The sequence below is a fragment of the Clinocottus analis genome, unplaced genomic scaffold (genome assembly GCF_023055335.1).
Source record: "Clinocottus analis isolate CAN_PGR_092001 unplaced genomic scaffold, fCliAna1.0.p SCAF_18, whole genome shotgun sequence".
Taxonomy (NCBI): domain Eukaryota; kingdom Metazoa; phylum Chordata; class Actinopteri; order Perciformes; family Cottidae; genus Clinocottus; species Clinocottus analis.
Genome location: NW_027175909.1, coordinates 16,975,531 through 16,999,311, shown reverse-complemented (window position 1 = coordinate 16,999,311; position 23,781 = coordinate 16,975,531). Strand labels below are relative to the sequence as shown.

The 23,781-nt window shown below is 48.3% G+C and overlaps 1 protein-coding gene across 4 annotated transcripts in view; it reads right to left on the bottom strand.

Moving 5' to 3' along the window:
- Positions 1–23,781, bottom strand: part of LOC137788574 (A-type potassium channel modulatory protein DPP6-like) — a 170,496-nt gene that overhangs the window by 73,125 nt on the left and 73,590 nt on the right. Inside the window, exon 1 of one of the 4 annotated variants that reach the window (XM_068581440.1) lies at positions 8,097–8,368. The exons of the other annotated variants lie outside the window; for them this stretch is intronic. Coding sequence (XP_068437541.1) covers positions 8,097–8,153 — 57 coding nt within the window. The 5' untranslated portion in view covers positions 8,154–8,368. Of the gene's footprint in view, positions 1–8,096; positions 8,369–23,781 lie in introns of those variants that run through there. 4 annotated transcript variants of the gene reach the window in all.

Genomic DNA, 23,781 nt, shown 5'->3' with positions numbered 1-23,781 from the left:
TTTCAAAGGGGGAAAAAAACAGGATTTTTTACGACCTGAACCTCCACCGGACGCTGGAGGCAAAGTCTTGAAAGCGGAGGTTGAACAAGACGACGTTAACGACATTGCCAAAGCTCACCTCGACTGTGTGTATCACTTTGAGCCGTCACTCCCCCCCCCCCCCCACGCCTCCACAAACAACCCCCCGAGCAGCATGTCCACTGGAGCACCAGCTTCGCCTAATTCGCATCTGAGCCTCGAGGCAATTACCTGCTTATCGTTCGTGACTCGCGCTCGCTCGGCAGAATGTTTGTCACCGACGCCGAGGCGACAGCGGGACCCGAGGGTGGGTTGTGGGTTGTGCGTTGTGGGGGGTTTGGAGGGCGGTTTGGGGGCCGGCGTGGAAGCTTGCAACGCTCAACGTTTCAATTAGAGGCTCGGCGGGGAAACATGGCGGTTTTCTGATCGCCTTCCTGCTCTGGAGGCTCCGGGCCCCTAATTACAGCAGGTCGATGAGGCCAGAAAACACAGCTCGAAAAAAACGGACCGAGGCGAGGCGCAGATAAACACACGCACAGCAGGACGAGAACACAACGACGTGGTAACGCACACGCTGATCCAGGTGTGTGTGTGTGTGTGTGTGTGTGTGTGTGTGCAGACACGATGCAGGCTGACACTCGCCTGACAGCCTGAAGCATGATTAATCGCTCACTATTTTTTCGCTCAGTGTACAAAATGTACTCGCGACCGCTGAAGAGGGAGATCTATTGTATGCGCTGCTGTCGCATTGCTTCTTTTTATTCATCATTCGGAGTTTAAGAAGCGTTATTATATGTCTGTTCGCATAATAAAATAAGTACGGCACAAAGTCCTGCTGAAGTTTACGTGTTAAGGAAGTGCTTATTTACCTGAAACTGAGCTATTCAACCTAAGAGAGGCGAGAGGAGCGAAGAGGGTTTAAAATTCACGGCGAGACTTCGTTTATGGAAATATGAGCGCTCAGGGTTGATATAGAAGGAGCTGAGCGGAGTTTACTGGGATCTATATGCAGATCCTCCGTCTGTGGGACACAATTACAACACAACAAAGGGAGAGACACCTGGCTGGAATAAAAAAAAACGCTGACCTTTTAGTAAATGAGGCCTTTTTTTAGACTCTTTGGAAACCAATCCTGAGATGTGTGTTCACACACACACACACACACACACACACGGCTGATGTCAAAACAGACCATTAGCGAGATGGAGGATTCTCATGACATTTGCTTTGACCGTTGCTCAAACACTGAATATTTATTGCTCTATTAAACCCCCACCCACTTCCACGCCGCCCCCTCTTTCTCATGTTATAAGTCATTTCGGCAATTTTTTATTTTTTTTTAACCATGACAACAATCATGATGAATCGCTGGCAATCTCGCCCTCTAATCACCACTCCGGGGCCCTAACATCGGCTCATAATTGCCCTTAAGATGAACTATGGCACAAACATTCAGGGCGTTCAATGCTGCACTGAATCCATCTCTCCGGTTCCCTCTCATCAGCCGAGGGCACTCGGCGAACGGGAGGAATTGACCCGTTATCTATTTGCGTGCCAGAAGTGAATCATCTCGTCACTCTTTGCTTTCTCCGAACCCGTTTTGTCCTCGCCGCTTATCCCTCTCTCTCTCTCGTTAGGAAGTGGCTGCTGGTTGTAGAGAAGAGCTTAAATGTACAGCCACAATGCAGCGGATGCCCTGACACCGTGTTTGATTCACCTGGAGGCGAAAATCTGTGAGGAAAAAAAGCATCAGAAATGTGCCGGGTAGATAAGGAGTCAAATCAAATCTGCGCATTCCCTGAAGGAAAGTAATATTCTGGCACGTCAATCTGAGCAGAAAGCAAAGGAGCGATAACCTGGCAAGAGAAGCAGAAAGTCAAATCATGCAGAGGAGAAACAGAGATGAGCTCTGTGACCTCATGCAGCTGGGAGCCGGGTTCAGGGTCTATTTTTGCACTTAACGTTGTTTAGCATTTTGCTTACACTCTTGTGTTTCACTGAGGGAGCAGACGCTGCGGCACAGTACCTGAGAGCTTGGTGACAACTGGCAGCGCTGGACAGCAAACTGGTGTTCCTGGTCAGCTAAATGCTAGCAGGCTAACCAGGAGAGTAACCAGCAAGCTAACTAGCAAGCTAACCAGGAGAGTAACAAGCAAGCTAACCAGCAGGCTAACCACAAGAGTAACATACAAGCTAACCAGCAAGCTAACCAGGAGAGTGACCAGCAGGCTAAGCAGCAGGCTAACCACAAGAGTAACAAGCAAGCTAACTAGCAGGCTAACCAGGAGAATAACCAGCAGGCTAACTAGCAGGCTAACCACAAGACTAACATACAAGCTAACTAGCAGGCTAACCAGGAGAGTAACGAGCAAGCTAACCAGCAGGCTAAGCAGCAGGCTAACTGCCAGAAGGCTAATCGCTAGAAAGCTAACCAGCAGGCTAACCTGCAGGGAACACTTTCTCATGCTAGTTTCTGTTATCCATATTATCTTTTTCTTTTTTAATAAGGGAATATCTGTATGAGTCGGAAGCCAGAGAATAACTTTGTACATCGGCTGCCTATGAATTTGTTTTCAAGCTCAATAAACACATTATTATGGTTTTTGAACCGACTTTCTCCCATTTGTCCTTGAACACTGAAATCTTCAAGGACACGTGGAGCCCTGCTACTTCCTCAACTTTGTCCCCACCAGAGAATCAACTCCTCAACGTTTGACAGGCCGAGCACACACTCCACAGGCCGAGCTCACTCTGCACAGGCCGAGCTCACTCTGCATCCACAGTGGCCGTCCCGACTCACCGGCTGACCAACAGGTGACCTTGAAACATGTTTTTTATCAACACGACTCTGTGCAGTTTCCACAATAGACCACCGATCACATCACGAGCAGATCGACTCGGATGACATCAGACGAGCTGATGCACGGTGACGCCGCTGGATCTACACTTATAAATGCATAGAGAGAGAGAAATTTAAATTTAAATAAACTCTGATCCGCTGCAGCTGCAGGCCGGTTCATGCAAAACCACTAACGCCACAGCAGGCGCCTCACAGGTGATTCTCCGTCCTCCCGCTGCGTCTTGTGTGCTAGTTGCTTCTTTAATTAACATCTGCTTGAGCGCTTATCACTTGAGCTCTTCATCAGCAGGCCACTGAGGCAGCAGATCTTCCACAGCGAGCCGAGGGAAACTTAACGCGGCTGATTAAAGAAGAAAAAGCCCTGCGCTTGTTTCATGGACGCAAACAGCAACACGTTCAAGTCGCATCTCGTCCATTCCAACATGGTTCGAGACCTTTTTCGACGTTGTTATAAAGACGGCGTCCTCGTCTGGCTTTTCCGTCCGTATCGTGACATTCAAGCGAGCGTCCTGATATTTTTACGCCTGAACTTATCGGCTCGCGGCTGACAGGCCGCGTTTCATTCATTTTCTCCGTGTTTGACAAGAGCGCAACAGATACGAGCGACGAGACGCGCGACATTGAGCGGCTCGAGGTTAAGCGTTGAAGTCTCCGAGAACAACCTTAAGAATACAAAGAGAATGAACAAACTCATACGCTGCGAGGACGTCCTGCACCTCTGTGAGTCAGAGGGATTGTCTCTCGCTTCTACTCCTGAATTTAAAGGAGCAATTTCCACGACGCCGTCGTCCTCGAGACTTTTAACTCAGCCGCCTGAACATCTGGCATAATATGAGCCAGATTCCCCCAAAAAGCCTCCTAGAGCGTCAATAAGACACCTTTTTAGAAAGATTAGGACCTAAAGAATCAGAACCTGCAACAGAAATCACAATAAAACAAAGTTTTGTCCTGTTAGGAAGGAGTTTCAGTCAAAACACTGTGTCGTTCGGTTCAAAAATGGAAAAATATTTCGTGTTTTATGCCAAAAGATTGTCTGAATGGGGCATGCTGGGACTTAAAATGGGAGCAGGAGGATTTTCAAAAGGTTAAATAAGAATCATTTATGGAACAAAACTAGTGGAATAAGTAAACGTGTGTCTGTTTCGCCCGTCCGACCTTCGAGCTATTCCACTTACATCAAATACTGACACCAAATGATTGGAGTTGAGATCGTTGTTGCATCCTCATGTGTCACAAAACAAGATGATTTGAGGGCAACGTGAACACACAAAGTGAGCGTGAGACTCGACCGTCCTAACGAACCCAAGCGTTGGCTCCACTGCGCTTCCTTTTCCTTCTTTTGGCCCTCGGGTGCCCGACGCTGCTCTCTTCAGGAAACGCCCAGAGGCATGCTCGGCTCAGCTGCTCCTCAGCCGTCCTGATCTCAGGGTTTTGGCTTTGAACCCCCATCCCCCCCCCTCCCCCACTCCCATAGTGCCTCACTGCTCTGCTCCTATGAGATGCCACCGAATCATCTTCGCCCGGGCCAGCCCTCGCTTTCCAGCTGGGCTCGCGCGGTAGCTCAGCCGTTAGCATGCGCTACCCGCCGCCGCTGCTTCTTGTCCCCGAGTGAGTGAGTCACACACAATGTGAGGGAAAGAAAGACGCTGTAACCGCTTCCCATATTAAATGCTGTTTGCTGTGATCCAGCTTTAGAGCTCCAACTCACACTGACTGCAGGAAGTAACCAAGAAATCTGAACTGGGAGGGAGGAAAAAATCCCAATTTCAATCCTGAACATTGCTTAGCAGCTAGGTTTCTAACATGCTTTCCCCTCCGGACACAATGTTTCCCCACTGCTGTTTTCTGATCTATTCATTTTGGTCCATTTCAAGCACCATTTGTGCCAAACGTGTGCCAAACGTACACTTCCCCATCCCCAGTACTGTGTCCCGGCTCTCCTCAAAGAAAGGGAGTATTTCTGACCACAGAAAAAGAGCTTTAGCTTTAATTTAGTCCAAATTGTCTCTGCCAGTGCATTACTCCACCTCCCCCTTCTGCCTCGACCTTTTCACACCTGCAGTGCCTCCACCCGGTCGCGGTAATGAGCGCTAGCGGCGCGTCTCTCTCTCCGAGCTGATTACTGGAGAGCGCCGGCGCCATCTCTGGCGAGGAGCCGCCCTCTGTCTCCGTCCTCTGTCCCCCGGACCGAGAGCCGGCCGGCAGACCATCAATCAGGATCCCGCCAACAGGACCCCACGTTGTCACAGCGCGGGTGCATGTGTGTGAGAGTGTGTGAGTGTGTGTGTCTGCACATCCATGCGTGTCTGTTGTTACGTCTGTGATTTTACAACCTGGTATGCTCGAAGCAATTTGTCACATTGCTGGAGCGTCACGCCTCAAGAAGATCCCCCGACAGCCCCGTTTACTATTTACTGGGATTCCTGCAGGGTCGCTAAGCTAACGGTCGCTAAGCTAACAGTCGCCAAGCTAAGACAAGTCATTCTGAATTAGCTTATTGAAAATGAAATGGTTAAAATCAGGATCAAGCAAAATGAACAAACAATCTCTTCATCGTATTTAAAGGTTTCAACACTTTGACGATGGGATCCTGGAAGTTTGGGCCTTTTTTTTACTGGTTTTTGACATTTTGAAAACAATAATTTGCTCTATTTTAATCTACAGAACATCAGAAGATACTAAATTGAGCAAACAACATTTATTGTCCCTGAAATAATTGCGATAAACAATATTATTGTGCTTTTAAGACACTGAACCAATGAAAAGCAGAACAATGCAAGTGCTCTCTTTCAAAGAGGAAAGCACTTTTAGTTCATGAGATCTTCTCACACCGTGCTGGCTCGTGTTTATTTTGATCCTGCTGGTGAGAAAGCTGCTGATATATTTACTGCAACGGGCAATATCGAGGTCAGCTAAACGCTATCGAGGTCATGTTGCACATTGTGAAACAGGTCAATACGTGAATCGTAGGATAAGTCGTGTGACGTCACAGTGACCTTGACCTTCGACCCCTAAACTCTCATCACTTGAATTTTTTGTCAAATTGGAAGAAAATCCACACGCAAGTGGGACTGAGTCGACGTTTTCTCGGCCGTGGAGACGCAGAACCGGGTCACTCGTCCGCCGTCTCGTAGGGCGCTAGTGTCTGCGTCGCCGGTGTGAACGGGCGGGGCCGGAGGGCGGGGCCGGCGGGCGGGGCCGGCGGGCGGGGCCGGCGGCGCCCTGCTCGGCCTCCAGAAGGCGTGACTGACAGCCTGCAGCTTGACGCTCGGCGGGTGGAGATCGCCCGCCGAGCAGGAGGACGCCGTCATCTGGAGGCGCGTGCGGCGCGCAGGCGGAGGCTGACAGGCGGCGGCGGCTAAATATTCAGGTTGCGTCGACGCGCTCGCTCGAAAAACAAGGAAACTTGACACAAAGAAACCTTTTGCTCAAAGTCACAGATAAACACGACGTTTAAGGCCTGACAGTAAACATGAAGCCTCTGGGGTCGCGGGGCCTCTTCTCCATTTCACATCATTCCTTAAATTCACCTTTTTAAGCCCTTTCATGTGAGGTACATGCCGATGAGTTGCATTAAATATTGCAGAACAATCTCAGCTCTCTGAATAAAGAGTGTAAAGAAATAATTTGGCCCAAAAGCTGAAAAACTGAAGCTTCATTAAGGAAATTCTTCATATCTCTTGTTAAAAATATACCTTTACTCCTGTAGATGAACTGTTCTGGTCTTAGGTTCACAAAAGCAGTGGAATATATGAATAAAATGTGAATAAATGTCTAATGCCACATGTTGTATAATCATTTTTTGACTTCATACTACAGATCAAGCTTCAAAAAATTAATATTACAACAGTTTTTGTTTTCAAACTAAATATGAACTAAACTATTTACAAAGTCAACACGATGTGAATGTTTCAGAACACCATACGTACTGTGTGTGTGTGTGTGTGTGTGTGTGTGTGTGTGTGCGTGTGTGTGTGTGTGTGTGTGTGTGTGTGTGTGTGTGTGTGTGTGTGTGTGTGTGTGTGTTTTAAGAGGGGACCCAATTTTTTGTTGCAATTTTAGAGCAAAAATTAAATGTATAACATGAGAAAGGAACGGAGTGGAACATTTTGCTGTTAGAGAGAGAGAGAGAGAGAGAGAGAGAGAGACAGAGAGACAGAGAGAGAGAGAGAGAGAGAGAGAGAGAGAGAGAGAGAGAGAGAGAGAGAGAGAGAGAGAGAGAGAGAGAGACTGGGTGTGTTGTTGTGGTAGTTTCACACATTAAAGGCAAAATGTCCTCTTTACAAAAGTTGGAAAAGTTGAACGTGTCAGTAAACTTTCCTGCCGATGAGGAAACATTTTAATGAAACAAAAGGTGTCAACCAGTAGAAACGTTCAGTATGAACCCACCGGCTCCACACTGGTGCATTGTGGGTCAACCACGACAGCAACAGAAGCACAATAGAGGAAAATGAAACACAACTGTTGTTGTTTTCTTTGCAGACATCTGTGACGCCAGCAGACTGGAGGCATCAGCACCACGCGGACACGCGGACGCGCAACAGCGCGTCAGAGGAGACAGATGAAGCTCCTGAAGAGGTCACACGCGTCACAGCCACCGCAGGAGTCACGTGACACGGCGACGTGAACGCGATACTGACTGTTTACACGGACGTGAACGCACCACCTCCTTCTTTATTCTAAATGACGTCTGAGTCAAGTTCAGCTTAATGAGCTGATCTGCGTGGTCTACCGCAAGGTGATGACGCGCACACACACACACACACACACACACACACACACACACACACACACACTGCTCGTTGTCTCTCGTGCGTAAAGTCACATAATAATCATCACTGCGTAATAATGATGACGATCACAAGCGAGCGCGAGACTGTTTTTTTAGGGAGGAGTTGGGGGGGGGGGTTGTACCCCCGCCGGCTTCACTTCCAGCTGATTCCGCGTGCACACGCGTGTTGAGCAGCGCGTGTCAGAGCACACGAGTGTCCCCCATCACAGCGTCACGCGGGCGGACAGAAAGGAGACCGAGTCACCGCAGCGCGGCACGAGACCACAGAGACCAGCAGAGTTCAGCCGACGCGAAGCGGGAAGACACGGGGAGTCCACGTAGCGAGGAGAGAGAGAGGAGAGAGGAGAGAGAGAAAGAGTGATAGAGGAGAGAGAGATGAGAGAGAGAGGAGAGAGGAGAGAGAGAGGAGAGAGAGCTCGTCGGTACCTGTTCTTGCTGGTGAGCAGATTTCGGCGCCGCGCCGCCTTCCTTCGCCGTGGTCATGACTCCTCTGACAGACCGAGAGAAAACACTGACGCCTCCCCGGCAGGAAGAGGAGAAGAAGAGGAAGAAGAAGAAGAAGAGAAAAAGATGCAGCCGGTGCAGCAGAGAACCGGTAAAGAAGGAGGAGAGAGGAGGAAGAGGAGGAAGGAGAGGACGAAGGAGCTATTTAACGCGCTCACGAGCTGCGTTTGCAGCGGCCAAGGTGCGAAATAACAAGTGGTAGAGAGAGAGAGAGAGAGAGAGAGAGCGAGAGAGAGAGAGAGAGAGAGAGAGAGAGAGAGAGAGAGAGAGAGAGAGAGAGGCAAAAAAGGTTCTTAGTGGAGGCGAAAGAGGAGAGGAGACAGACAGAGAGAGAGAGAGAGAGAGAGAGAGAGAAAGAGAGAGAGAGAGAGAGAGAGAGAGAGAGAGAGAGAGACGCGCATCTCTTCTTTAAACGCAGGACGTGATCTATTCAATATTCCACAAGCTCGTGCACCCAAACACCCACACACGGTTTGCACACCAAAAAAAAAGAGAGAGAGAGAGAGAGAGAGAGAGAGAGAGAGAGAGAGAGAGAGAGAGATGGAGGGAGGGGGGGGGGGGGGGGGGGGGGGGGTACGTGTTGCAGAGTGAAAGTGGATTATTGCTATCAATTAAAAATGCACGTTTTGAAAATGAAATGCTGAAACTTTAATGATAAATTTGTGAGGAATATGAGCTCATGAAAGATTCAGGACATGCTAACACTACATTTCAATCACAGTCTCACATATTTATGATTATACACACACGTGTGTCTCATTAAATGATGCCCCCCCCCCCCTCTTCCTCCCTCCTCTTCTTCTGCAGAGACAATGTGGTGAACTGAGGAGACGCACAACGTCTTTTGTCCTGTTGTGTTTCTGTCCTGTATTCCTGCAGCGTGTTGTCGGGTAAGTGAACGCGTCGTGCGTTGCGTAACTTTCCTGCGACACGTCGGCGATGGAGCGGGAACGCTTAGCGAGTTCGAGTGCAACGCGACACGAGACGCCGACGCGGCAGCGAGGACGTCGAGAGAAAGAAAAGTCCTGAACGCTCAACGTGGAAATGCTGTTTCATGAGCATCAGATTTTGAACTAAATCTTTGGGACGGAAGTAAAATTATATTCCTCTGGCGTCGGCTACGTTTTCGCGATAAGAACCAGACGTGTTCTCGCGTTAATGACATCCACAGAAACTGTTGTTCGATCCTCATTAACACAGAACACGCAAAGAACTCACGTCGGTTCTCTCTGAGATGTTCTTAATGCTAATTAATACCTCCGTCTCCAGCTTGTTAATTAAAATAAGGCGGCGGCTTCAGTAGAGTCGATTAACCCGGAGTCCCGGGACCAAGAGGCTCGTCCTCTGAGGACGACGAAAGGATGGAATCCGGCCTCCAGCGAGCTCTCGTGGTGTTGTTGCTGCTCGCCACAGCCGGAGGTTGACAACGGTAAAAGTTTTGTCTTTCTTCGTGGGTCAGTGCTGCGTTCACACCGCAAGCGCTGCGGATGTTTTGCGTCGAGTCGATTACACGTGAAGGCGACGCACAGACGCGCAAATTCACACCAAAAAATCAATAAAAATAATTCTCCTCATTGCCGTGAGTTGAAATGTTCCGACTTCGGCGAATATTCGCAACGTTTTTGTTGTGAACGCAGCATCGGTGTTGTAAGTTCACGCTAGTAGCTCTGCGGCGCTTTGCGCTAAATGCTAAATGTCAGCATGCTAACATCCTTGCAATGTTGAAAAGCTGATGGTTAGCTGACCCTATTTGCCGTCATAATTTAGCATGTTACCGTGCTAACAATTGCTAATTGGGACTTAACACAATTTTCGGGACAAAGCCAATCGCATTGTGATTAAAAAGCAACACGCTAACCGCCCAAAATGAAACGCTAAAACCAACTAAAGGACAGAAGAACAATAACAAACAAACGAGGAACTTGTATTATATTGACAATAAATCTGCAATGATGAAGACGATGGTTTAAGTATTGGAACTATTTTAGAAAAAATTGGCTTCTCTGATTCTGAAAAATGCAAGTTGTTTTATTGAAGGAGACTATATATATATATATATATATATATATATATATATATATATATATATATATATATATATATATATGCTTGTGAAATGAAGCCGCTGTCGTCTCTGATGCATCAGAGTGACGTCCTCCTGCTGTTCACAGCAGAATCCACTTGTGGCTCTAAACTACATTAGCGACCTTCTCCAACAACTCAGCTGGTGTTTACCGTCAAGAGCGCTGATGTATGAAACCCAGACGGCTTCTCAACAGCCAATCAATCAGCCTCCTCCTCCTCCCCCCTCCTCCATACCGCTCCAGAACCACCGACATGGCCGCTCACGGGGCCGGAGCCCCATTGGCTGATGACGGATGCTCTGCGGTCTGACCGCGAACACAATAACCACCTCATGGCGTCTGCGAACCCCCACGACTCTGGATGCTGACGAATGGAGGAGGAGGAGGAAGAGGAGGGGGAGGACAAGGAGGAGGAGGATGGGGAGGAGGAGGAGGAGGATGGGATCTGTTGGAATACACATTCCTTGAATCAGCCGTCTGATGGTGCCGGCCGGCCTCCAGCCGTCGGCTCGCTCCGGCCTCGTCGTTTTCAGCGATAACGCCGAGCGAGCAGCCGACGTAATGAACTCATGAGCCCAAATGAAACGTCAGCCTCATCAACACGGGCCGTAATCTGAAGAGAAAACCAACACAGTACGGCGACGTCTGTAATTACTTCATGCCTTCTGGGCGCCGATTACAGATGATACGAATAAATACGTAATAATTGCTGTTGTCACGGAGGCATCTCCAATTAAACCGCAAATGTCGCGCCCGGCATTTAATCTCAGATTGCTTCGATGCAGCCGAGAGGTGGACGCCTCGACCCCGAGAGGTCTCCGGTGCTCCGCTGCTCGGTGGAAAAGCCGCCGAGAGGCCGAGAGGGGAGAAAAAAAACAACAGACAGGAATTAAAAAGTCGATGAAGTGGGAGCTCTGGAGAAGTGAACCGAGCCTCTGATGCTCCAAATTGAAGAGCGGCTGCGCTGCAAAAGGAGAAGAGCTGCTGGTCTGACAGCGACTAAATAAATGTTGCACAGATTGAAGTCAATTTCTGTTTTTTTTTAATCTCCCTTCATTTGATTTAAGGAGCACAAAACCCCAAAGCAGAAAATCTGTCCGGAAGCTTTCAGCTTCCTCAAAGCAAACAGTCGAATCCTCGCGCGGCTTTTTTTTAATTGAGATATTTTGGAGACCTGAGGCGTTAAAATCCCTGTCAACCCCCACCGGGCACGAGGGGGATCGAGCACATTGCAGGAAAAATCTGGTGGTTTTTATTTTGTGGTGAAGTCCGTTGTTGAAGAAGCAGGAAGTTAAAAATCAGCTGTTTGCTCTGATAAAGGACTCAAATTACAAAACTTTGGCAAATTATTTACCGTAAAAGTCGAGTTAGAAGTCGCTACCTTCGGATGTTGTCTCCGCTAGCTCCTCGATGTAGCAAGCTAGCACTGCAGCTAGCTCCCCGCTGCTACTGCCCGCGTTTGGCGTCCAGTCGGGGCTGGTCCCGCTACCTCCCTAGCTGTAGCCAGCTAGCGCTGCAGCTAGTTCCCGCGACTACTGCTAGCTCCCCGCTACTACTGCTACCGCCCGCGCCGCCACTAACCGCGTCTGGCATCGAGCCGCGTCTGGCCCCGCTACCTTCGGTGTGTGGAAGCTAGCACAGAGCTAGCAGGGAGCTAGCAGCAGCGCTAGTTGGCTACAGCGGGCAACTAGCAAAGACAACCACCGAAGGCAGTAGCGGTTTGTAACCCGACTTTTACGGTACGTGATTATTTCCACCCGGCGTGCGGCGTCGTCTTCAGTGTCGACACCCACATGCATAAACCTCCGTCCCTCTTTGGTTTTGAAGTTCACGCACGCCGCACATCAACGTCCGTGAAGACATCTCCCACTACACCCATTTGTGGAGAAGATGGAATATTAACACGCAAAAAAATAAAAATCCAGATTCACAGCCGGCTCCACTTTCCCAGAACATATTCTGTCACCGCAAATATCCGGATGCGTCCGTCAGCGCGGCGCTAGCTCCTCCATCAAAGCCTCCTGCGCAGCGCGGCTGCAGCCGGGGAACGAGCCTGATGGGATGTTTCAGACACAAGAAAACTTGTGCAGCGCCGCACACAAGCCCCGCCCCTCATACACAAGCCCCGCCCCCTCACACACAAGCCACGCCCCCTCACACACAAGCCACGCCCCCGCCCTTAAATACTTTTAAGGAGGTTTCCGTTCCCCTGTGGGCTGCGGTGTTTTTCCTGCTTGAGTTTTGATGCAAATCTCGTGTACTACATGATGGAGGACGCCTGCGCTCCAAATAACACACACACAAACAAACACACACACACAAATACACACACACACAGAGAGGTGGAGAGAGCGAGGTGGAGGATGGGTAAGTGATTACTGTGGCGTTGACACACAGCAACACCACGAGGTCTGAGATTCACACTCTGAGACTCCTGGCGCGTCGTAGGACTGTGTGTGTGTGTGTGTGTGTGTGTGTGTGTGTGAGCCTCAATTTATTTCTCCACTCTTCTACCTGTCTGACAGATGATGGCGAGCATCGGGATATTGGGAGGAAAGAAAAAGAAAAGGTAATTGCTTTTCCATCCGTCCTCCTGCTCCTCTCCCTGTGAGGTCTTTACATAAATACAACTCGGACGCTCTTCTTCTTCTTCTTCCTCTTCCTCTTCCTCACCAGCCTTCTCGCCACTCTGCCGTGAAATGTCAACAGAGCTCCATTTCCACGACCGTGCCGGTGACGTTTGAGCCGGTTATTAAATACATACTATATATATATATATATATATATATATATATATATATATATATATATATATATATATATGACAGGTGACCGAGGACTCCCCTCGGTGTTAACGGGCTGCGTGGTCATGGCAACAGCAGATGCTCGGTGTGTTGAGGTTCGTTCAGGTCGCTTTACGTCAGCGGCTCCTGTTTTTCACCCAGAAAAAAATTAAACGAGTCGACTGTGAAGCTTTTTGAAGTAATCTTCAAACCTTTTTATTCAACCTATTAGAAACCGTGCGTCAAAATCCTCCCGCGGCCATTTTAATACCCAGCATGCCCCATTCAGCCCATCTTTTGGCATAAAATACGTAATTGTTCTTCCAGTTTTTAACCGAACGACTCAGTGTTTTGACTGAAACTCCTTCCTAACAGACAAGTCTTTGTTTTATTGTGATTGTTGTTGCAGGTTCTGATTCTTTAGGTCCTAATCTTTCCATAAAGGTCTTTTTGACGCTCCAGGAGGCTTTTTGGGGGAATCTGGCTCATATCATGCTGGATGTTCATAGTTATGATCAAAATATCTTTTAAAAGTCTTTTTTTTTGCAGATATACATTTTTTTACCAAGACCGTGCTGAACAAATACACACAATAAACACAAGTATTGGAATTAAATTGGGGTTCCTACGACGACTCAAACAGGGAAAAGGAGGTCAGGTTTTAACGGGTTAAGACACACCAAAAAGCTTTAGCTGCAACAGATAGGAGCCGTTAGCATGCAGCACATATCCAACCATCCCCCCAGAAGAAGGTATGAAAGCAAAAAGCAATCAACATGCTTTTTGAGGACATGACAAGTGGCTGATTCCCCTTCAGGGCAACGCTTCCCGCTGCACCCGGGATAATAGCCCCCTGTTAGCACCCGCTAACACATGTAGCGCCCCGCTAGAAGGCCCCATTTCAGCACCAGGTGTAAGGGAACAGCTCCAGAAAGAGCCTCACTGCCCAAATGGCTTTTCAGCACCACTTAACGGACAGCTCCTGCAGCTGCTGCAGCTCCTGCAGCTCCTGCAGCTCCTGCAGCTGCTGCAGCTCCTGCAGCTCCAGCAGCTCCTGCAGCTGCTGCAGCTCCTGCAGCTCCTGCAGCTCCTGCAGCTCCAGCAGCTCCTGCAGCTCCTGCAGCTCCTGCAGCTCCAGCAGCTCCTGCAGCTCCTGCAGCTCCTGCAGCTCCAGCAGCTCCAGCAGCTCCAGGAAAACCACCGGCACAATGAGCGCTCCCTTCACTCTTCCACTCACAGAATATGAGAGCGTGAAGGAAATGATCTGGAGTCGTCATCACCTGTCTTTAGTATAAATCGATGCGTCTTTATTCTTTATCGTGGAAACAATTTCACATTCTGCCGGCCGACAGTTTCACCAACAAACCTGTGGTTTCAACGCGTCATCGCTTCTCTATCAGTGCGATTGCATCAGGTCGGAGGCCGGCGGCGGCGAGCACCACGGCCACAGGAGGAGCGAGCAGCGTTTAACCGGCTGGTTGCCAGCGCTGGAGTCTGGAGGCCGTTCATCAAGAGGAGACGCTGCAGGTGAATTATTCAACCAGATATCACCGTGAAAACCTCCCCAGTCGACGATAAGGTCAAGACAAGTGGGCGTCTGCGCGTTAAGTCTTCTAAAGTGTATTGAAATACACATGTGGGGGCATTATCGTTAATATGTGGATATTTGCTTAATTTTCCACATATTTTAACCCTGAGTGAAGATCTTGTTTCGTTTTGTTGACATTTTAAAGTCAAGGTATTTTATTGAGGCAATTTTTTGGATGCCTCTTTAATCAGAAAATGTTACAATAATCAGTTTATGAATGAAATAAGGAAAAAAAGATTATAGAGAAGAGTCAAAGTGCAAGATTTATGGCTCAAACTGGAGTGTTTGTTTGGGGAGAAACTGTCTTTTTATGATGTTTTAATGAATTTATTTAGAAATTCCATTAATTTTGAAGACTGATCTGTTTGCACCAGATGAGCTTTCATATCTTTGCTTTTGATGGATCTCTCTTGATATAGAAAAGCACCTCTAAAGCATCCTGGACCTCCATGTTTTATACGATACTAATGGACGTGATGAGCAACTCTTTCTGCATTTCTGTTGTCAAGAGGAACATGTTGTTCCCAATGATGCAGAAAACAGAGCGATGATGTCATTCAGAGGAAATAAACAGCTCTAAAAGTACATTTAGCTGCAGCTGCAAGGATTTCATGATAAACACTTATGATTAATACAAATGGCCCCGGCTTTATGGAGGTATTTCTGGAGGTATTTCTGGCAATTTTGTTGGGAATGAGCAACCTTGAACAAACCTTGAAAGGGACATTCGCTGGCTGAGGCAGAGTGTTTCCAACATGAGGGTCAGGACCCTACGATGAGTCACTAGAGCCATCTTTAGGGTCACAAGGTGATTAACTGCATCGCGGAGCAGTTTCTAATCTTTCTGCTCTTTGCATGTTTGCTTTGTTGCAGCTCTGGAAACACTGACATTCACAACCGGAGACGAGGAAACGTTTCTTCATTTTTTACGACACAGATCGGCCCACAATGCAATTCATTTGTTTTGTTTGTCTACAAAATGAAAGAATAAATAAAGACAAGCAAACAACCTGCCTCCCAGTCACATGCAGCGGGTCTGGCGTCATGGCAGAGCGCTTCAATAAAGCTTATTCAATAAACAGGAAGCCACTGAAACCGGACGGATCAGCAGTTTCTGCTTCCTGCGTCTGAGAGAGTCGAACGCTGGAGCAGCTTTTAAACGTTTTCTACAAAAGTGACTCTGTTCAGAGCGACGGCCTCATGACGGTGCTGTGGTCAACCTTTTGGAAAGCGTGCGCCAAAATCCTCCCGCGCTCATTTTAAGTCCCAGCATGCCCCATTCACACAATCTTTTGGCATAAAATACGTCATATTTTTCCATTTTTGAACCGAACGACTCAGTTTTTTGACTGAAACTCCTTCCTAACAGGACAAGACTTTGTTTTATTGTGATTGTTGTTGCAGATTCTGATTCTTTAGGTCCTAATCTTTCCATAAAGGTGTCTTATTGACGCTGCAGGAGGCTTTTTTGGGGAATCTGGCTCATATCATGCTGGATGTTCATAGTTACCATCAAAACATCTTTTTAAAGGGATTTTTCTGCTGATATACAGTTTTTTCTCAAGACTTTGCTGAACAAATACATCCAATAATTTGTCACAGCGGACCTCAAGTCCTTTCATCACACCTCGTCTCGCTTCCTCCCTCCTTCCCTTGGTCTCCTCGCTCGCCTCTCATTCCTTCCACCTCCACGCTACTTTCATTCCTCACAGAAAAAAAAAGTTTCTTTGTTGTGAATTTGTCACCGCCAAGTAGCTGCTGGCGCCGTTAGCGAGCTCTTGGGGTTCCTAATGGGGGGGGGGAGGAGGAAGAGGAGGGTCTAACCAGAAGAAGAAGAAGAGGCGGCGAGGTGGCTTCTGTCTGACACCTGCGGCGCGGCGAGCGTTTGAACGCAGAGACTTAACGGACAAGCGTCACGCTGTGGAGAGACGAGTAAAGAAAGCATACAATGGATCTTGGAGGGGGAGGTGTGTGTGTGTGTGTGTGTGTGTGTGAGGGGGGGGGGGGGAGGGGTGCCCGTGGAGGGAAACACTGTACTTGGAATCTTCCTTTAAATGCGGCGGCGGCCATTTTGTACTCCAGAGACGCACGGCGCACAGAAAGCCGCCCTTAACCGAGAGATTGGCGCCGCATGTGCTTTGTCATGTCACTGGGCGGAGGCAGGCAGGTGGAGCGGTCTGAGACAATCGGCCACTTCTGAGAGAGACAGAAGTCGAGACAGATCGGCACCGTTTCGTCGAGAAGTCGATCACTTCACCGGAGCTTTTGAAGACCGAACAAGTCGGCGTCGATGGAGAGCCGATGCGAGCGGTGATTACAGACGTAAAAGTGATCCAGGTCAACGCGCCGAGAGGAGCGTTGTTCTGCGTATATTAAAGGTTGTGAGCGTGGGGTGAGGAGGGGTGGGGGGGGTTATTCCCTCCAAGCAATAAAACAACTCATTAAAACTTCTCGTCTCCTAAGACAGAAGATAAGCAGCCGTAAGGAGGCGGATCCTGAACGACAAACCCAATAACCTCGACGGCAGTGATTCCTTATCAAAGTCCTTCTTTTTCTTTTTTTTCCTGATTCAAAGTCAAAGTCACTCCTGCATATTTGCAATGACGTGGATTTCAGTAGTTTTTGTTGCTTTATTACGTCTGGATGGAGTTGCAAAGTGCAGATGAATGCATCACGTCTCGTCTCGGAGACGTTTTGACCCTGATGTGTTAAGATGTCGGTGTTCCTGTTTTATTTTGAAGGTCCTTGCCTCCTGTGTCTTCTGCACTTCCTGTCCTGTCTGCTTATTGTTTCCTGCTGTGTCTGATCTCCTCCCATCTGTATTTAAACCCTGTTTGCCTGCTGCTCCAGTGTGGGATTGTCCTGATCGTATGTGTGAGGAGAGTGTTCGAATAAATGAACTAATCCTGTTTACGTTGCGTTCAGACGTTAAGAGCAACATCCATTTGGAACATTTCATTAGGATGTCTGTGTGTGTTTTATGTCTTTTATTTTGTAAAGCTCATGGAGGCCTGAGGAGAAGGTGAGCTGCGTCTGAAGCTCTTTTCAGGCTCAAAGCACAACATGGATTTTCATAACTGGGGCTTCGTGCTTAAAGGAGAAAAACACAAATTGATCCGACAGCAGATGACGGCGTTTAGATTGGATTATTTCATCGCGTGGGGTTTTTATCTGACGTGTGTTTTTAATTCAAAACCTAAAGACGGAGCGATTGTTGTATAAAACTGTAAATCATAGCTTGTTTTATGAAGAAGAAAAACCCAGAACTGCTGTATTTGGATGTAATGAACACTATAAGTAATATACAAGTGAAATATCTGGTTTAGTACATGAGAAAATTCAAATAGACCCAATGGACCCAATGGGATCATTGGGTCCATTGGTACAGATTACAGATTACAGATTACACGTCTTACTTTCTTCTCAAAGTGGATGAAAACGACCTCGGATATTAAAGACAAAGTGATGTTTGAGCATGAAACTCAAGCTAATGAGGTCCTGACACACGTTTAGCCGGCGCTGCTGCTGCTGCTGCTGCTGCTGCTGCTGCTGCTGCTGCTGCTGCTGCTGCTGCTGCTGCTGCTGCTGCCGGCTGGATGAGATCAGCGTGAAGTCCTGTTTGCTCTGATGATTAATTGTTGCATAGTTGCCCAACATAATTGAACAATCCGACCTGCTTTGTTTGCAGCAGGAGAGAACGCTGGAGAGGAGGGAGGCCTCTGACTGCCAGCAGCCAGACCTCTCTCTCTCTCTCTCTCTCTCTCTCTCTCTCTCTCTCTCTCTCTCTCTCTCTCTCTCTCTCTCTCTCTCTCTCTCTCTCTCTCTGGCAGCGCTCGTCCTCCCATCAAAGCAACAGGCCGGCTGCCGGATTGCCTGAGGTGGACGACTTGACCTTCCACTGCTCCCCTGTAAGGGACTCGAGCTGCAGGGAGGCTTCCCATTGGCCGAGGCAGAAAAAACCAAACCGCCGAACTAATTCACTTGAAACGGATTCGTGAGCAAATGCAGTCTGCGACAAATATCCCTCATGGCTGGGAGGGAGGGAGGGAGGGTGATGGGAGAGAGGGAGGAAAGGAGAGAGGGAGGGAGAGATGGGGGGGAGGGAGGGAGTGAGGGAGGTTGAGAGGGAGGGGGGAGGAAGGGATGGAAGGAGAGAAGGAGGGAGGTAGAGCGGGTGGGAGGGAGGGGGGGAGGGAGTGAAGGAAGGAAGGAGGGAGGGAGGTAGAGCGGGAGGGAGGGAGGGAGTGAAGGAGAGGGTGATGGGAGAGAGAGAGGGTGGAAGGGAGGGAGTGAGGGAGGGGGGGAGGGAGTGAAGGAAGGAAGGATTGAGGGAATACAGCGGGAGGGAGGGAGGAAAGGAGAGAAGGACGGAAGGTAGGAGGGAGGGAGGAAGGGAAGGAGAGAGGAAGGGAGGTAGAGAGGGAGAGAGAGAGGGAGGGAAGGAGGGAGGAAGGGAGGGAGGGCTCTGCAGAGCGAAGGCCGAGTCCCTTAAAAACGAGAACAAAGCGTTGATGTCTGGAGGCAGAAGAACAAGTGAAGGACTGATGAAGAGGAGGAGAGAGAGGAAGTGCACGGGAGCAAATGTTCTGCTCGTCGGGGTCGTGATGAATGACGGCATGAAGACCACACAAACAGAAACCAGTCGGATGAACCTGCTTTTGCGTTTTCAGATCACAGTGAACTTCTCCGTCGTTCTGCATGAATGCAGCATTTCTATGTCCAAGGACGAAGGTAGAAAAAACTCATCAGGACAAAAGCATATGGAGACACGTGATCGCCGAACACCTTGGAGAAGCTGTCGGCGTTCACATTCTGCTCCACGCTGCAGGACATTCACCGTATTCTGGCAGCAGGAACTTGCCGCAGGAGCTTCAGTGATGTTTGGCAACGAGGCCTGAAGGTGTTGAGGGGTCAAAGGTCAGCTCTCAGGTGTGCAGCCCATTCGAGCTCTCGCACACGAACCAAGAAAGGAACCATTTCATTAGCATAGCATGCTGTAGCTTTTAGCTTTGAGTGGAACTAAAGGGCCAAGCGCAGGTTTTAAAAAATAAAAAAAAAACAATCTCACGCCGCAAATATGTGGATAAGTTTACAGTATGAAATATAAATCATACTGTAAAGAAAGAGGAAAACAAGCCACAGCTGGAACAGACGGGTCAATCTAAACGCTCAAGCGAAGATGAACGCCCCAAACGTGAAGGTTATATATTCTCTTTTTCACGTCTGGAATAAAAGCAGCAGCAACAGGTCTAACGAGGGCCGCAGGGAATACTGGAGGAAATGCATCCGCGGAAAAAATCGATGTCCGATCATACTCATAACCGCTGTATCCTCACGGATTTAAGTGTTTGCAGCAGATTCAGTAAATGCGGAGCGTACCTGGTCTTGTTTTCACAAAAGAAATAGAAGATACCTGCGTCCATGTGTAGCAGCTCCTCTGCTCTCGAGAAGCAAGAGCACGTAGCGCCGTTTCTGGAGGTAAATAATGGCAGAAAAGAGTAGAAATCATAACTCAAGTGAATGCAGAAACAATTAGTTTGAAGTCTATTTCCTGTCAGTTCTGGCGGCGTGCGCTTGAAGGCAGAGTCACACCGAACGCTTCACATCAAAGACTCTGGCAGCTCTGAGCTTTCCAGGAGGGGGGGATACAAGAAAAAGAAAGAACGACGGTCATAAATCATAAACTCGTATTTTTGAAAAGTACAGAATGACAACCGCGGCTACATTTGGACAGATCTGCCAGCCGTCTGCCGAGGACGGCGGCGTGGAAACGCCACCGTGCGGCTCGTGTCAGTGAGCAAGGTGTACTTCTGGGGGGGGGGGGGGGGGGCTCAGGCTGTCAAATCAAAGGGACATCAAAACAGCGCATGGTTGGTTGATCAAAGTGTCAATGAAGACCTGCGAGACGCCGCCGCCGCCGAGCAGAAACACAAGCTGCTGGAGCGAAGACGCGACGCATCCGGGAGGACAGGAAAGCCTTCAGATAAACGCTTCCCACCCAGCACACAGAGTGATGGCTGGGGAGGAGAAGGGAGGAGATTAGGCTGCTCTTGTGTATTATTTATCACATGAAGGGGGGTTCAGATTCTCTGCTGCTGTGCTTTCATTAAATCACACTCGTGCACTCTTTGGCTGTTGCTTTCTCTCGACAGGAAAAGGATTTGGTCTGCGATCGGGTGAAATATGAACTGCTGCGAGTCTCCAGTTGCGGCATGGGTCCCGCAGCGGTATTAACATTCAAACAAATCCTGATTTAATGCCTCACCTGATGCCCTATCGTGTAAATCCAAAGGGAGCGGCGGCGACGGGGAGATAAGCTGATTTACTCCCACGCAGAGAGGCAGGACCTCACCGGAGCACCGGGCTGGAGAGGTGAAATATGCACGGAGGGATTTATAAACACGCCTACAGGTGGGAACAGAGGGTCAGGAGGCCAAAGGAGGAACAAACAAGTCGTATTTATTGTTGGAAAGTCAATCGAATGACTGCAGACGGATGAAAAATGACCACACATGCCAGCAAAGACAGTCAAAGGGACCACGAGGAGATCCAACATGATTAAACCAGCAGAAATACCAACAACAAGACAAGACAAGAATGACTACAAAGAGATGTAAACAACTAAACATCTGCACAAAATCTACTCGAGGGGCCAAGCATCCTGAAACACGAGCACAACGCCCACAAATTACTGCAAAAATAATACAAAAAAGACCAACAACAAAGAGATTGAAAACAAATACAAAATAAAATCTTGTAACAACTACAAACAGAAGCCACCTTCCTACGACATATAGGAGGCACCTTCCTACAGTAGAGGCCTTTCTATGTTATATAGGAGGCACCTTCCTACAGTAGAGGCCTTTCTATGTTATATAGGAGGCACCTTTCTACGGTAAGTAGGAGGCCCCTTCCTATGTCATATAGGAGGAACCTTTCTATGGTAGGCGCCTTTCTATGTCATATAGGAGGCACCTTTCTATGTCATATAGGAGGCACCTTTCTATGTCATATAGGAGGCACCTTTCTATGTCATATAGGAGATTCCTTTCTATATCATATAGGAGGCACCTTTCAACAGTAGGCACCTTTCTATGTCATATAGGAGTCACCTTTCTATGTCATATAGGAGGCACCTTTCTATGTCATATAGGAGTCACCTTTCTATGTCGTATAGGAGTCACCTTTCTATGTCGTATAGAAGGCATCTTTCTACGGTAGTTCCCTCTCTATGGTAGTCACATTTCTACGGCGCTTAAGAGTGACCTTTCTACAGTCGGCACTTTTACGTACATAGGTACGCCTCATAGTCCGTCCATGGAAATATATACATCACAGGAAGAAAATTACTTTCATGCTCCGACATAAACGCCAGACCAAGACTTCCTCCTCGATTGCTCTGACAATGACGACTTATCATTAATCCAATTTACAAAAAAAAGCCCATTAGGCAGCTGTGATGCTGTCACCCAGAAAAGAAAATCTTCTTTTGCAACAGAAGCCGAGTGTTGGTTTAAATGACGGGCCAGGGCTCTCGGGCCGATTCAGCGACTGCGCGGAGGCAGGAAGTCCACCTCCCACTCCCTCACGCACCCTTCCCCATCGAAGGGATGCAAGGCCATAATTGGTAGCCATCGGTGCCAAGAAGAGGGAGCGCATCATGGCACGGGAAGCCCATTGTACATATCAAGCCCCAGACGCCCGGCTGCAGCTGTGCTCGAGGATCAGAGAAGAAAAACATTTTTTTTCTGAGTAAACAGAGGTAGTGGATTAGCTCCCAGATGACAACTGATGCTCTGTGTTCACAGTTCTCTGTATAGAGGGGAGGTAAAAAGAGGGAGGGGGGCGTTCAGGATCGGCAGCCCTCCCTCTGAACTCAATCTGTTGGATTCGGCTCCTCTGAGGTCACCGCGTTATCACCTCTCGCCAGTTTCATCACCGAGCCATTACAGCTGTCGGCTTTGACCAATTCTGCTGTTATCTGTTGCAGCGCAGTCAGCGCACACACACACACACACACACCTTTAGTGCACACACATGCTTACACTGGGGGTTGTGGATAGTATAGTATATATATACGGATATAACCACCGTGACATCATCCGTTGGTCTGTGGACGTTTTGAAGCCTTGAGTTTAATGTTTTTTTGGTCCGTTGACATCTTTTTATTGCAATCATTGAACAGAAGTGACCACAATTGGACTGTGGAGGAGTCTGGTAGCGATAACAATCTCTCAATTACAAGGTAGCCCGAAATTATCCTCTGCTTTAAAGTCTATTTAACTCAAAATGGAGCATACTTTACTAAATAAACATCATTCTGTATTGAAGAAGAAACTTCTTGAAACTAGAGATTACAACATAAACTCATGTTTACGATGTTTACTGAGGGAATACATCAAGAGAGAAGTAGAGTCATTTATATAGACTTCTATACAACCAGAGGAGTCGCCTCCTGGTGGTCAGGAGAGAGAATGCAGCTTTAACACATGAAGCATAGACTTCTATACAACCAGAGGAGTCGCCCCCCGGTGGTCAGGAGAGAGAATGCCGCTTTAACAGATGAAGAACAGACTTCTATACAACCAGAGGAGTCGCCCCCTGGTGGTCAGGAGAGAGAATGCAGCTTTAACACATGAAGCATAGACTTCTATACAACCAGAGGAGTCGCCCCCTGGTGGTCAGGAGAGAGAATGCAGCTTTAACACATGCAGCATAGACTTCTATACAACCAGAGGAGTCGCCCCCTGGTGGTCAGGAGAGAGAATGCCGCTTTAACAGATGAAGAACAGACTTCTATACATTCAAAATGTCCTAAAACTTTTCCAAACCAGATTTCAAGCCATCTGCGAGTTAAAAAAGAAAGATGTGGTGAGATTCGGTGTGATTATTCCGTCAAGTGGTTCCAGTCCATGCCGTGACGCACGGACACGTGCACGGCTTTCAGTCAGAAGTACCTCTGAGAGCCCAAATTACAGCAAAACAAAGCCTGCACAGAGGTTCGATCTGAGCCAAACAGCCACTCCACCCGAGAGGACGCGGACATGTGATGGAGGACTTCAAACCGCTGCACCGAACACTCTGCGGTCGTGTGGCGATGAGGAAACGCAGCCGGCGTGCGGCTCGCCGTCCTCCGCTGGAGCCGCTTTCCC